Here is a 15281-nt window from a genome sequence, read left to right as displayed (position 1 = left end):
AAATGCATCATTTTGATCTCTCAGGAAATCAAAGCTCGGAAATGACCAGATGTCTAACTTGCAGAAACAATGATTTGGGCTTCCTGAAGTCAACAATCAAGACATTTCCTCAACGTGCATGAACAAACAGACCTTTTTCGCCTTGAGGGTGTTTTTTTGAAACAAAATTTTTGTCTCACTTGAGATATTTTCACAAATTTTGAGAATTTTAAAACAAATTTTTGTCTCGCTTGAGACAATTTCTTTCAAAGCAAATTTTGTCTCGCTTGAGACAGCTTTCTAAAAACAAATTTTGTCTCGTTTGAGACAATTTCTGAAAAACAAATTCCGTCTCACTGGAGACATTTTCCTGAGATACAAATTTGATTGTCACATTAAACAAAGTTGATCTCACTTGAGATCGTTTTCTCAAATTTTGTTTGCTTGAGACAATTTCTTTAAAACAAAGTTTGTATCACTTAAGACAAATTCTCTTAAAACACAAACTCGTCTCGCTTGAGACATTTTTCCTTTGAGATACAATTTTGAATTTGATTCACTTAAAACAAAATTAATCTCACCTTAGATTGTTGTTTCTTTCAAAACAAATTTCGTCTCGCTTGAGACCTTTTCCCTTTGAGATCCAAATTTCGAATTTGTTTCACATTAAACAAAGTTGATCTCACTTGAGATCGTTTTTCTCAAAACAAACTTTGTCTCGCTTGAGACAATTTCTCTAAAAATAAATTTTGTCTCATTTGAGACTATATCTTAAAGCAAATTCGTCTCGCTTGAGACATTTTCCTTTGAGATACTAATTTTGAATTTGTTTCACTTAAAACAAAATCTCACTTGATATTGTGTTTATTTCGAAACAAATTTCGTTTCGCTTGAGACATTTTTCCTGAGATACAAATTTAAATTTGTTGTACTTGAAACAAAATTAATATCACTGAGTTTTTCAAAATCGATTCTCTCGCGTGAGACAGTTTCCCTTTTAAAAAAAACACCTTTGAGATGTTCCCTAGAAACAATATCGACAATCTTTGAATCTTTTTCTTAAAACGAATTTTGTCTCTCTGGAGACAGTTTCTCTTGAGATAAATCTTTGAGTCTGTTCCTTTTGAATAAAAATCTTGGAGTTTGTTCCTTTTGAATAAATATCTTGAGTTGTATCTTTGAGTTGTTCTTTTTGAAAAATCTTTGAGTCTTTATTTTGAAACAAGTTTTGTCTCTCTTGAGACAATTTCGTGAAAAATCTTTGAGTCTGAAACAAAGTGTTGTCTCTCTTGAGACAATTTTGTGAAAAAATCTTTGAGAGTGTTTCTTTTGAAATAAAAATCTTTGAGTGTTTCTTTGGAAACAAAATTTTGTCTCTCTTAAGATAATTTCTTTTGAAACAAAAATCTTGATCTGTTTCTCTTAAAATGAATTTTGTATCTCTTGAGACCGTTTCTCTTGAAGTAAATCTTTGAATATGTTCATTTGAAATCTTTGAGTTTGTTTCTCTTAACAAAATCATCTTTGAGTCTATTCTTTAAAAACAAATGTTGTCTCTCTTGAGCAGTTTCTAATTAAAAAATACTTTGAGTTTTTCTTTGAAAAAATCTTTGAGTCTATTTCTTTTGAAACAAATTTTTATCTCTTAAAGACAATTTCTCTTGAGAAAAATCTTTGAGTTTGTTTCCTTTGAAAAAAATTTTCTCGAGACAACTTCTTTTGAAAATACCCACCTTTGAGATCGTTTATTAAACAAATTTTGTCTCGCATGAGACAATTTCCTTTCATGTCATCTTTGAGTCGTTTCCCTTGAACAAATTTTGTCTCTTGAAACATTTTCTCTTAAAACAAGATCATTTGAGTTTGTTTCTCTGGAAAAGGTTTTATCCCTTAAAACAGTTTCTTTTGAAGAAAATCTGAGTCTGTTTCTTTGGAAACAAAATTTGTCTCACTAAGATACAATTTTCTGAAAAACAAAGTTTTGTCTCTTATGACAATGTCTAAAAAAAAATCATTTAATCTTTCTTTGGAAACAAAATTTTGTTTCTCTCGAGACAGTTCTTTGAGAAAAATCTTTGAGTTTGTTTCTTTGGAAACAAATTTTACTATCATTTGAATCTGTTTCCCTTGAAACAAAACAAACAAAGTCTTTGAGTATGTTTTTCTTGAAACAAATCTTTGGGTTGTTTCTTTGAAACAAATCTTTAATTTGGTTTCTCTTGAAACCATACTCCTAAAGATGGCCAGCCGTCCTCATCACGTAGGAACCGTGTTATCACCTTTAGATGGCCATAACTCTTCTCACGTAGCCGTGTCATTCCCCATACCAGATCTCTCATCACACGTATGAGCCGTGTCAACCATAGATAACACCGTCCTCATCACGTAGGAACGTGTTATCACCTTTAGATGGCCAGAACTCTCATCACGTATGAGTCGTGTCATTCCTCGACCAGACCTCTTCATCACGTAGGAGCCGTGTCACCCTTAGATAACCAGCCGTCCTCATCACGTAGGAACCGTGTTATCACCTTTAGATGGCCAGAACTCTTCATCACGTATACCGTGTCATTCCTCGACCAGACCTCTTCATCACATAGAGCAGTGTCACCCTCAGACAATCTGACTTCCTCATCACGAAGGAACAACATCGTAATCGAAAACGACACGATCTAATCATCGCGGATGAGCAGTGTCGTCTTCAGCAACAAATTACCTCCAAAAAGAATGTGTCATCAATAACAACGATTAATCGAAGAAATGAGAGCCGATCAAAGAAGAGCTTGAGACTTGTTGACAATCCAAAAATTGGTATTATGTCTTTGCTCTATTCCTGTTCTCACAACAATGAGCAAAGAGGGGCAGCTGTAGTAACCAATTTTTGGTCCCTACATAGCTTCCATACATTGATGTCCCCCATGCACAACCCATGCCCTGTTGTTCCCCACTAAGTGTCATTCCAAACCCAACACCTTGCCCATACCGGCAAGTCCCATACCTACCCATCCATCAAACAGTGACATAAACAGATATCAATCAGAAAATCCCAATAAAATATAAGAGCAAATCAAGTCTAAAATCCCGGGGGATTTATCAAATCCATCAAGCATGCAATAAAAGAAATGGAATGAGGAGATATCAAGGGAATTCGGTGGGAACCAAAACAAAAGAAAAATGAGAGGAAAACCAGAGAGAGTGAACGAAAAAAAACCATAAAAAGGAGAAAGCATTCGAACCAAAACCAGAGAGAAAAAATCAAAAGAAATACTTACCTCCCCCTTAGTAACCACTGTCATCCAAACCCGAGGGGAATGTGAGGAAGGATATATGGGGTTCTAAACTGGGCTTAAATCGCGTTGAAAACGGAAAGATTTCGGGGCCATTTGAGTCGAACGGCGGTGAGCCTTGAGGGGGTTCTATGGTTCTTTCCCTTTAGAACGAGAGAGGCAACAGAGGGAGAGGAAAAAATGATTTAATGAAAACCCTCAAAGGGGCTTATATCTCAGACGCTGAACGACGTCATTCTAAAGGGGCTGGGTGCGTGTTTTTGCAAAAAAGGGTAAATCTTAGTTTAAGTCCCCCACGTTTGTATTGTTCTGTAACTGGTCATTAATGAATTTTGAAATCTTTGATTTCGGGCCTCATATTATTTTCATTGTATTTAGTCCTAGCTTTTATATTAAATATGTGTATGTTGATATTTTACTTTGAGCACATATTTTTTTTAAGTTTTCATATTAGTCACTGAATAGAAGTTTGAATCCTTTAATTTCTAGTTTCAAGTATTGATTGTTTGTATTTTAATCATTATATGTTATTTAATATAAATTTGGTTTAATGTCTATTTTAGGCTATTAATTCATGATTTATTTCATTTAGATCCTTATTTGTCTAGTAGTGAATTTATCTGTATTTATGATTTGGTTCCTGAATTTATTTGTCTTTTGTTCCAGTCTTTAAATATTATTTTGAAAGATAAATTTTGAGTTTGTAAAATAGATCTTAGATTTCACTTTTAGCCCATTTTGGTCACTGTTTTGGTTTTGTAAGTGAAATTATGGTGTTTATTACATATTTATGCTTTATCATTTTGTCCTTTTATAATTTAGTCCTTTTGTTTTTTAAAGTCATTTAATTATCCTAGTTCAAACCGTTTAATTAATATGTTTATATTTATGTTATTAGATGTTTATTATATATATATATGTATATATTTTATGCATATATATATATTTATGTGTGTTTAATTATTTTTTCTTAATCCTTGTATGACTATATATTGCTTATTTCATTATATTATTTTATTTCATTCATATAATTTAATTTTAAATTAGCCTTCATATCAATATTATGTGTCTCTCGTACTTGATTAAAAGGTTTATGCATCCGAATGTGTTTCAAACACGTATTCGTAAATGAGCGTGGAAAGTACCACTTGGTCGAAGTGGTTCGATCATGTACGACATTTTAACGACATAGTAACTTGAAATAAATCGAGTTTATGTTACTAATTAATTTATTTTAATGATGCAATGTGTTATTTTATTCATTATGCTAATGCAAATCGTCAATTTTCCTTTATATGCGATTCGTATATTTATTTATGATGGAATATTCTTTTACTAATAAGAAAGTTGAAATTAATTTTTCCGACGGAGAATTACTATTTCTAGATTTCTTTTGAATTAAAGAATTTTCCCTAACATTCATTAATTCGAAGCAATTAATTAAATTTCAATAAATGGATCACATTTTAACTTTATATTCGATCTATCATTTTCGCCATTACGACAACATGAAAGCGACACAGTACCATTTTTTGGGCGTTGTGGGGGCTAATCCTTCCCTACGCGTAACCGACTCCGAACCCGTTTAAATCGAATCTTTGGTAAACGCATACCATTTTTGTCTTTAAAAATGATTTTCCTTAAAATTGTTTTTTTAAAGACGTTTTTGGGTATTTGACCTACCTAACCCAAAGGTCGATGGCGACTCTATTTTCAATTTAATTCAAATCAATCTAAAATCACCCATTTTTTTTAATTAAAGTCATAATCATTTTTAAAATAATATTTAATTGTTTTACCTAAAAAAAATGGTTATGACACTAATTCTTTAGTGTCTTGAGTGATTGGAGAATATATATATAAAAAAAAATAATGATTTTGATTGTAGAATGAAACGAGGACGAAACTATAAAAATTTTAAATTTATTAAGAAGATAGTGTGATGGGAAAAAAACTTGGACGACACTTTAAAAAAAATGAATTAATATCAAAATGGAGTGATAAAAGTAAAAGTTTTTAAAATTTATTGACTGAAACAGAAAGATGGTTAAGATAAGTGATGAACAATGTAGTTTTTCCATCTAATTTTCTTCTTCTTCACCCACGTTGTGGTATTAAATGCAAAGGAAGACTCTAGGTGTAGCTTGAAAACCCAAAATAACATTGAACGAAGCTTCCAGAAACCAAATTTGTTTTGAATAATTATAGTAATAATAAATCTTCTCCATTCGCCGATTCTCCCTCGGAATAATCAATCATCATCGACAAAATCTTCAGTAAAATTAAAACGATAAGTTGATTGGATCCATTCAATTAGCTTAAATCGAGATGGAGAATGGAGGATCGGAGAAGGGCCATAACGACGGAAATGGCAATGGACGAACAGCCGCAGCAGCGTCGTATACTTATTGGGTCCGAGAAGCGACGGCGGACGCCGCTCCCCTCCCTCTTCCGAAGAAGGTCACCGCTCAAGACTTAGTTTCGAGCCAATCTCCGACCGCAACACTTGGTTCTGTTTGGAATCGGGTATTTATTCCCCTTTTCTTTATTTCGTTTTATTAATTTTATTTGTGTTTCCATGTTTAAACATGATCTGATCTAGCTGACGGAGTTTTAGTTCGGTTGTCATTGTTGCGGTTGTAATATCATGGAGAAAATGTAGGTTCGTGCACCTAATAGCCTCAGATTTAGGGGATTTAGGGGGCATTTTATGTAGCTTAGACATTGTGATCTATCGTTTTAGTAATGAGTATTCTCATGGACGGATACATATTTTTATGTTGAATTTTTGTTAGTGAAATTATAAATGTTTTAGGGGTGCTGAATTAGATCATTAAAAGAAAATACAAATACAAAGAAAGTACCTAAATTATATGAGAATTTGAACTTTTCAAGGATTTAACTGCCCTATCAGCACCCACTCGATCCCTTCCTGGGCATTCTGATAATTTGGTGTATTTCGACAACCTTTTTTAATGTTTGCTTCTTGTTACTCGCAGGCAGGAACTTGGGAGGAGAAAAACCTTAATAGCTGGGCTACCCAAAGATTAAAGGTCTTTAATAGGGTGCTTTACGAGCTGAGCAGCTTAAACTCGACTCAGTCAAAATTTGGTAAACGCTCGACTCGAGTTGACTTGACTCGTGCTCGAACTCGACTCGATAAGTTCGTGAACAGCTCGTTAATTTTTTTAAATATATTTTTAGTAATTACTTCAAAATTATTTCATTCAAAAAATAAATCTAAATAATAATTTTTATTAATAAATAATAAATAATAATAATTTAACTAATATATTATTTTTTAGTAAATAATAAAATATTATTAATTAATAAAATTATTTTAATTACAAAAAAATCCAACCCTAATATCCTCGTATAGTATTAGTAAGTTTTATTTTTAGTTAAAAAAAATAAGGTAAATTTTTTAGTGAGCTTAATGAACGAGTCGAGTTGAGCAACAACTTGTTTTAATGAGCACGAGTCGAGCACAATTTTAACAAGTTTACGAGCAACGAGTTAAGTCGAGCAGCAAAATATTTTTACGAGCACGAGTCGAGCACTGCCGAACTCTCTAGATAAGCACCCCCTAGTCTTTATACAAAACTCTGCTTTCTTTTATATATAATTTGTGCGTGCTTGTATATGCATATTTAAAGCTTCAAATGAACTGAAAAACCAATTTTGTTTTCCAGGAATTGCTTAAATCTGTGGGCACATTGGACTTGCCTCATGGCAAGGCCGAGATTTCTGATGTATCCAAATGTGTTGGCGATGTCAGTGTTTCTATCTTTCATTTGTTATTTTTGGTCTCACTGTTATTTCACACCATTGTTGTAGTTTAACTAAACTGCACCGATGGCTGTTCGTGTATAGACTAATCTTATTTCCTGGTGAATATTCCTGATTGTGCAGGCATTTTTGGTGACTGTAAGAAACAAGAAGCGAGTAGGTTATACGTATGAGTTGACATTAAAAGTCAAAGGTAAGTTGGGTCGGACTCATCATTTTTCATTAAGTGGAGGATATGACCTCCAAGGATTCTTCAAAGAAACTTAGACAAATCTAATCATACCCATGCCCGATACTTGCTCCCGAGTCCTAGTAACATAGAAATGTGGTGTTATCCTTTACTTCTGAAGCTTATTTTATAATTTTGCTGATCAAATTTGGGACTTCAATCGATATCAGGCGAGTGGCATATACAGGAGGAGAAGAAAAATGTTAAGGGACATATTGATATCCCAGAATTCTCATTTGGCGAGCTCGATGACTTGCAGGTATGATCGAGTTGAGTGCGCTAATAATCTCTATTTGGTGTCAAAGAGATAGTAGGATAAACTTCTTGAATGCACAGAAGCTATACAATATGAATCGTTAACATGAAAAAATTCATAGAAATATACCTCGATTATGGCATAACATAACTGGAAAACCATAATGATACATGATTTGTAGATCTAGGTTAAGGGAAGAACACTCTAAACCCTAGGGAGGGTAATTATTTCCATAACCTCGCACAAGGTCTTTGTAACGTATCGACTTTTAGAACCGTAATGAGAGTTTGGCATAGGCAACTAAAGCCGACTAAAATGTTCTTTATGTATCTCATTTTGCATAACCATAGATGGAAGTGAAGCTCAGTGAAGAGAAAGAATTCGTGCAGCAAGACAAGCAGCAGATTGTCCGGGATTTGAAGAAGCTGTTTTTGCAGCCTGTCCGGGAGAAATTGCTTCAGTTTGAGCAGGAACTCAAAGATCGGTAGTGACGGATCGTCTTTTGCTTGATTAAAACTTTATCATGTCATCTGCTTAACATGGAATTCTCTGTTGAGGAGGCAAAGTGCTCCGCTGGTATATGGCTTAAATGTGCCATATGCTGGGATAGTATTGTTTTGCCTGTAATTCTTCCCAACTTAAACTCAGTCTTCTACGTTTCTTTGTTGTGTTTTCTTTGCATGGTCGTTCATAATTAGTTTTATATGTTGTTTATATATATGAGTTTCTTTAAATGTTTAAATATAATATTCTAAACATCCACTCATAAATATAACATTCTAGATATCCACTCATTAAGTGATTGAAGATAAGGTTTATAAGTGTCACCATTGTGATCGGCTCGAGGTCGAGCAAATATGTGTCGACATGTTTGTACATTTTATTCCTTCAAGTTTTTAATTTACTATTCTCATTTCTTTTATTTTAGTTTTGGATGACATCAATTTTGGGGGGTAAAATTTGCTTTTGATTAAAATTAACTTATCTAAGTATTAATTATTCTTTGTCAAATGAATTAAGTCTTTAGAATCAATATTATCATATATTTACTTTTAAATTAATGGAAAAAAATCAATTTTTTTAAATTTTTTTATTTCTTGTTTCGTTGTTAGGTTAGTTTTATAATTAATACAAAATTGGTTGTCGTATGATTTGTATATATTTTAGAATTCAGTCGGTGTCTAAGTATGAAACTGAGTAAAAAGATTGGTAAAAGTAAACAAAGAGTAGGTAGAAAAGGACAAATATAAATCTAAAATAATCCCAACCTAATTCAATTTAAAAAATGTCTAAATTATTTTGCTTCTTTTACCTATATATATATATATACATAAATTAGTCCCATCCAACTAACTCATGGATAAAATTTAGCAGTACGTAAGCTTAATTTATTTGAAAAATCTAGAGTTGATATATTTAATCAATTAATTTAAATTAATTATTATTATCTAATCTTATTTATAAGATTACTTTTTTTAATTTAAAAATTTTCATTCATTATATTAAAATTTAAACTTTTATTTTTTTTAAATAGTGTAAAATGATTATAATATTATCTGGTCAAAAAAAAATTTAGTCATTCCCAACTCACACATATGTATGATCTTACTTATAAGATTAACGTTTTATTGTATTTGATTATATTATATGGTTTGATACTATAAAAATCATTATGAAAATGATCGTTCTAATATAATTTTCTTTATTGTGATGGTTTTCACATTGAATAAATTATTCTGAAATGCATTGAATAAAATAGTGGAAGAAAGGAGACTTAGTTGACTTGAAACAGGTATAAAAATATATAGGAAATTTAAATATATGCATGCTCAGATGCTCTCACCATAACGTTCCTTGACTTTGTTGTTTGTTTCTCGAGAAAAAAAATGGGAAGGCTTTGCCTGCTATTGGTGTTGCTGCAACTTTCATGGAGTTTCTCTTCCTCTGTTTCTCCTCCATCCTCTTCTCTCTGTCTTCCTAACCAAAGAGATGCTTTGCTACAATTTAAAAACGCCATTAATATAAATGATATTCTCTGTACGGAATTTTACCCTTTTTTCTACCCAAAGACAGAGTCATGGAACAAAAGCACTGATTGTTGTTCATGGCCGGGGGTCGAATGCGACAACCGGACCGGTCACGTAATCGGCATCGATCTCAGCAGCAGTTGCCTTAACGGTTCTCTCCTTGCTAACAGCAGCCTCTTGGCAACACCAGCAGCCTGTTTCGCTTGCGTCGACTCCGACGACTCGACGTTGCATACAACAATTTCGAAGGCGCTATCTCGCCCGAATTGTTTGCTCGGTTGGTGAGTTTAACCCATCTTGATCTCTCGTATAATAGTTTCTCTGATCCTGTTTCCAGTTTGATACTTGATGCACAAGGTTTTGAGATGCTTGTAAGAAACTTGACCAGATTGAGAAACCTTATGCTCGACTCCGTCGACATGTCCGGTGTTGCGGTTTCTTCGTTTCTAAACTTGTCTTCGTCGTTAAGACATTTGAGTCTCGGAGACTGTCGGTTGCATGGGGAGTTTCCGACTCCATTTTTTCAGTTTCCGAACCTCAAAGGTATAGGGTTAGGTGGGAATGAAGATCTTAGAAGTTATCTCCCTATGACAAATTGGAGTAGTGGCCTTGAGTTGTTGGACCTTTCCCATTGTGGTTTTAGAGGGTTAATTCCACCATCATTCGGAAATCTCAGTCGACTCAAGTCCATGGATCTATCTGGAAATCATCTTCGAGGACGGATTCCGGATATTTTTCGTAACCTTGGCAAGCTAACATATTTGGGATTGTCTTCCTGCAACTTGAGTGGTCCAGTACCTGATTCTGTTTTCAGTGCCGTGCACCTTAAAGAACTTCGATTGTCATCAAACAACTTGAGTGGTGTAATCGTGCCCGGTATGCTTTCGAAATTCTCGAGTCTTGAAGTTCTTGATCTTTCCAATAATAGTTTACTATCATTGGGCACAAGCAGCAAAGATGCGAACCATTCCTCCCCTCGGATTGCAACCGTGGCATTCTCGTCTTGTAGCATACGGCAGTTCCCGAGTTTCTTTCGAACATCGAAGTTGGAGTATCTAGATCTCTCCAATAACATGATTTCCGGTGGAATTTCCAAATGGGAGGCTCAAGGGTGGGAAGAACTGGTTGTGCTGAACCTTTCTTATAACTTGCTGACCACTTTGGAGCAGTTTCCGGGAAAGAAATTAGGCATACTTGACCTTCGTTCGAACATGCTTCAAGGCCCGATTCTCTCGACTTGCTTGAATCTTCGAACTCCGAATCAGCAGTTGTTCAACGAGTTCTTAATCTCAGGGAATAATTTGACAGGAAATATCCCTTCTTCAATCTGCAATTGGAGTGAACTCACAGTTCTCGACTTGTCCAGGAACAACTTGAATGGAACTATACCCGAATGTCTTGGGAACTTCAGCAACTCGCTTGCGTTCGTCGATTTGCAAATGAACAACTTCGGCGGAAAGATCCCGGATTCTTTTGTGAATAATTCCTTGACTCATCTTTTTCTTAATAACAATCAATTTGAAGGACTAGTACCACCATCTTTGGCCAATTCCAAGTCATTGCAGCTTTTGAACTTAGGAAACAATAACTTGGCTGATAAGTTTCCCCATTGGTTAGCTTCACTCCCAAGTCTGCAAGTTCTTATATTGAGATCTAATAGATTTTATGGACCACTGACTCATTCCGCAGCTTCATTTGACTTCTCCGCATTGCGAATGATCGATCTCTCTGGAAACGAGTTCACCGGCACCTTGCCCTCAAAACTTTTCCGAAATTTGAGAGCAATGACAGTGAAACCTATGGAGACACGTCTGCAACCGTTAGTTTACCGCCTCGGCCTTCATTTAGTCGGCATTAGGGATTACCACATTTCCGTGAATGTAACAACGAAAAGATTGGAGATGGAACTGACGAAGACGCTAGACATTTTCGTATCCATGGACTTGTCGTACAACCGATTCCGTGGACGAATTCCGGAGGAAGTTGGACAACTTATTTCCCTTCAAATGCTCAACTTCTCTCGCAACAACTTCACCGGTCCGATCCCGGCATCGTTCGGAAATATGGTGGCACTCGAATCATTAGATCTTTCGTCAAACAAGCTCAATGGCAGGATTCCTTCTCAGATGACAAATTTGACATTTCTTGCAGTGTTGAATCTTTCGAGCAACAATCTTGTTGGATCAATTCCCCAGGGGAATCAATTCGGCACCTTTGATAATGATTCCTACAGCGATAACTCGGGATTGTGTGGCTTACCGTTGTCTAGGCAATGCGGCAACCGTGGGGTGGCCGAACCACCGGCACCATTGGCGACTGAACATGAAGGTTCTGAAGTACCCTTTTTCTGGAAAGTTGTAATGATGGGGTACGGAAGCGGAGTGGTGCTAGGACTGAGCACAGGCTACATTGTTTTCGTCACCGGAAGACCGTGGTGGCTCGTTCGAACGGTCGAGAGAGGTTTACAACACATATTCGCCAACTGGATCCGAAGAAGGAGAACCAGAAGAAACTAGCTCTGAATCAAGTCAAGATTCAGCTTCTTCAGTCTCTTTGGAAGCAATTTTAGACGTTCATGCCTCTTTAACTTTAGTAGTTGTATCATTAGTACCATTGAACTTTTAATTTTGTCAATATAGCATTGAATTTTAGTTTTCATTTCAATTATATCACTAGGCCGTCAAATTGTTAACAGTCATATCAAAACGATATCATTTTGGTGAAGTGTCTATGTTGACAACTGTCAATCACATCATCGTTTCGTTAACCATTTAACAGTTCAGTGATATAATTGAAAGAAAAATCAAAGTTCAGTGTTATAATTTACAAAATTGAAAGTTCAGTGGTATAAACGATACAACATCTAAAGTTCAGTGGTATCTAATATAGTTTACCCATTTTAATAAACAGGGAGGAGTTGTTTTATTACACATATATGTATTTATGGATTGTTGTTATAATGAATATTTATATATTTTGATTCGAATTGTTCTATCAGTGAATTAAATACCGATAATTAAAAAAGAAAATTTTCAGTGCATTAAGGAAACAACTTGAATGATGTTTTAACACATTTTTTCAATTAATGCGACTTTCATAACGATGTAATATTCGACCGATTTCATATTTTTTTTGTTAAGTCTATACATAATAGAATCATCTCTAAAGAAAACTCAATTAGATAACCAAAATTTTAAACATCAAATATAAACGAGTACATGATAACACAGTACATATAAAACATTCCATGCAATTTGTTAGTTAAATTAAAATATCAAATGTTAATCTCCTTACAAAATCAAATTTAAAATGAAATTAAAGCAAAATTAAGGGTAAACTACAACAGATATCATCGAGCTTTAGGCTTTATATCGTTTATACCATTGAACTTTAAATTTTCCAATTAGAGCACTAAGCTTTGATTTTCGTTTCAATTATACCACTGAATCATTAAATCGTTAATGGAACGATGACGTGGCTGAAGAATGTTGACGAAGACACCTCACCAAAATGATGTTTTGATCCGTTTTTAATTATTTAACGACATAGTTGTATAATTGAAACCAAAATCAAAGTTCAGTGCTATAATTGGCCAAATTAAAAGTTTAATGGTATAAACGATGCATCGCCTAAAGTTCGGTGGTACCTGGTGCAGTTGATCTAATTATAAAATCGAATCAAGTTAAAAAAGGCTTAAATATGACATAAGTGTCCAAACTATACCCATTTTCACAAATAGGTGCATAAAATATTTTTTTACCAATCCCGGTGCCTAACGTTGTAAACGTTACTATTTTAGGTGTTCGGGATATCAACAACGTTAATTTCTTCCATTAAATGACATGTGCGCAATATAGTATTTTGAAATTTACTTTTTTAAAAATATTAAAAATAATATTATATTTATAAAAAAAAATATACTAATTTCTCTTTAATTATAAAAAATCTCTAAAATCGGCCATGACCACTGCCACCGATATAGTCCTTACCATCCTCATAGTTGTAAATGTGGATTCTTTTGCAAGCGGAAAGGAAGTTGTAAATGTCAGCTTACCATCCATCTCATCTATGGATGGATCTCAGACTGAGGATTCTGATGAACCCATTACAGACAACTCAGTTTATATAGATGCTTCTGTCTCTGCAACATTGATAAAGCAGATACCAGAACTAGTTACTCTCTCACTATTGCCCAAAAGCCAATGGCAAAGCTTGATCAATTTAGACATTATAAAGGTCTCTCTTTACTCTTTCTTTATTTCATGTAGTTTGGTACCGGACATAAATATGTTCATTCTATTTTGGCTTTATGTATAGTTTAGGTAGGGCTTCTGCAGAGATTGATTCCATAGTTGCATTATAATTGCAGGTTCGCAATAGACCAATCGAGCCTCCCAAGAAACCTGAGAAGGCTCCTTTCTTCCTGCCTTCAGCTCCATCTCTTTCTGGAGAGAGATTATTTACGCCTAGTGAAGCTAATGGGCATAATGATGCAAAAGGCAATGAAGAGGAAAAGAATGATAGGAAGCTTGAGATGCCACCATCCGCATTTTTGCACCGTCTCCAGTCCTCTGCGGAGATGAAAAATTGTAAGTTCCACTTGAAATTTATCGAATATCCTTGGTAAACTTCTTTGCAACTGATAATTGTGTACCCTTAACATGTTGCAGTTCTAGCATTTACTGATTATATTAAAGGCTTGTCTCCTTCGGCTTTGGACATGGAGCTTTGGATGCTTCAGATCATTGACGATGAGAATCTCGAAGAGCTTGATCGGAAACCTGAGATGATATCAATCGAACTGTTATTGGATTATTTTGTTTATGAGATCTCCTCCAGGAACAATTTTGAGTTCATACAAGCTGTTATCAGGTTATTTATGAAGGTATTGTTTTCTTAACTTAAAAGAATTTCATTTTTATTTTACTTTTACGATAGACCTTTGGGTTTGTAGATGTCCCAGTTCTGACCCACAACCAATTACACAAAACATGAACTCAATCCAACAGAATTTGGCCATATAAAGTCAACAACCCGAACTTGCCTAATATAACTCGAAGATGACCCAAATAACAAATGATTCGCATCTGGAATGACCATAACTATGAATAATCCAAAACCAGTCACCAAATTTACTGAAATTCTGATAGCAGAAGAGCTCAAAGTGCTTAACGTAGGTTTCCCTGATTAATATATTCAATGCTAGTTTGATTGACAATTGGGTGATGCATCTTCTCTTATATTCTGGTTTTGCTAGTGCTATTTTGCAAGAGCTCTTATGTTGACTTTCCGTTGATGAAATGTCTTTCTTCAGATACATGGTGAAACAATACGCCTCTGTCCGAAGTTACAAGACAAGGCAAAGAAGCTCCTTGAAATCCAATCGGAAGTATGGCAGAAGATCGATACGATGTTTCAACAAACAAGATGCATGGTTACCTTCCTCAGCAATTCACAATTCTGAAGTGCTCAATGTGCAACTATTTTGTAAGGTGTATCAAATCCAGAGTTCCCTCCAAAACGGGTACGATTTCACCCCTAAACTAACATACTTGGCTGGAATTGTAGATAGAAGAGGATGCATGTGATTTTGGTTTGTCATTAACATGCTTATTTATTTACATCATAGAGATTTTCGATTTTTGCGAGTTACATTTAGATATTGTGAGCCAAGTTTTGAGTAAATTAAAAATGTATAATTATTTGTTTGATGC

At 34.5% G+C, this 15281-nt stretch overlaps 3 protein-coding genes across 3 annotated transcripts; all 3 read left to right on the top strand.

Annotated features, from left to right (window-relative positions):
* Positions 1–5403: 5403 nt before the first annotated feature.
* On the top strand, positions 5404–8244 carry LOC120209091. Its single transcript, XM_039208157.1, has 6 exons — positions 5404–5792; positions 6266–6319; positions 6959–7039; positions 7179–7248; positions 7455–7543; positions 7891–8244. Exons 1-6 carry the CDS (start codon positions 5595–5597, stop codon positions 8026–8028), a joined length of 630 nt encoding a protein of 209 aa, XP_039064088.1. The 5' UTR covers positions 5404–5594; the 3' UTR covers positions 8029–8244.
* A 1182-nt stretch (positions 8245–9426) lies between these two features.
* On the top strand, positions 9427–12083 carry LOC120209085 (receptor-like protein Cf-9 homolog). Its single transcript, XM_039208151.1, has 2 exons — positions 9427–9848; positions 9905–12083. Exons 1-2 carry the CDS (start codon positions 9427–9429, stop codon positions 12081–12083), a joined length of 2601 nt encoding a protein of 866 aa, XP_039064082.1.
* A 1497-nt stretch (positions 12084–13580) lies between these two features.
* On the top strand, positions 13581–15179 carry LOC120209146 (WD repeat-containing protein 36-like). Its single transcript, XM_039208217.1, has 4 exons — positions 13581–13803; positions 13937–14156; positions 14238–14452; positions 14882–15179. Exons 1-4 carry the CDS (start codon positions 13636–13638, stop codon positions 15029–15031), a joined length of 753 nt encoding a protein of 250 aa, XP_039064148.1. The 5' UTR covers positions 13581–13635; the 3' UTR covers positions 15032–15179.
* Positions 15180–15281: the final 102 nt, after the last annotated feature.

This window comes from Hibiscus syriacus, unplaced genomic scaffold (genome assembly GCF_006381635.1).
Source record: "Hibiscus syriacus cultivar Baekdansim isolate YM2019G1 unplaced genomic scaffold, ASM638163v2 tig00018093_pilon, whole genome shotgun sequence".
In the NCBI taxonomy this organism is placed as follows: domain Eukaryota; kingdom Viridiplantae; phylum Streptophyta; class Magnoliopsida; order Malvales; family Malvaceae; genus Hibiscus; species Hibiscus syriacus.
Note: the sequence above shows the minus strand (reverse complement) of the source record. Positions and strands in the feature narration are given on the sequence as shown.

Coding starts and splice junctions, on each gene's coding strand:
- LOC120209146 (XM_039208217.1), top strand. CDS start 13,636: ATGGATGGATCTCAGACTGAGGATTCTGATGAACCCATTACAGACAAC. Junction 13,804..13,936: donor TCAATTTAGACATTATAAAG/GTCTCTCTTTAC, acceptor TTATAATTGCAG/GTTCGCAATAGACCAATCGA. Junction 14,453..14,881: donor TTATCAGGTTATTTATGAAG/GTATTGTTTTCT, acceptor GTCTTTCTTCAG/ATACATGGTGAAACAATACG.
- LOC120209085 (XM_039208151.1), top strand. CDS start 9,427: ATGGGAAGGCTTTGCCTGCTATTGGTGTTGCTGCAACTTTCATGGAGT. Junction 9,849..9,904: donor CCGAATTGTTTGCTCGGTTG/GTGAGTTTAACC, acceptor TCCTGTTTCCAG/TTTGATACTTGATGCACAAG.
- LOC120209091 (XM_039208157.1), top strand. CDS start 5,595: ATGGAGAATGGAGGATCGGAGAAGGGCCATAACGACGGAAATGGCAAT. Junction 5,793..6,265: donor TTGGTTCTGTTTGGAATCGG/GTATTTATTCCC, acceptor TGTTACTCGCAG/GCAGGAACTTGGGAGGAGAA. Junction 6,320..6,958: donor GGGCTACCCAAAGATTAAAG/GTCTTTAATAGG, acceptor TTTGTTTTCCAG/GAATTGCTTAAATCTGTGGG.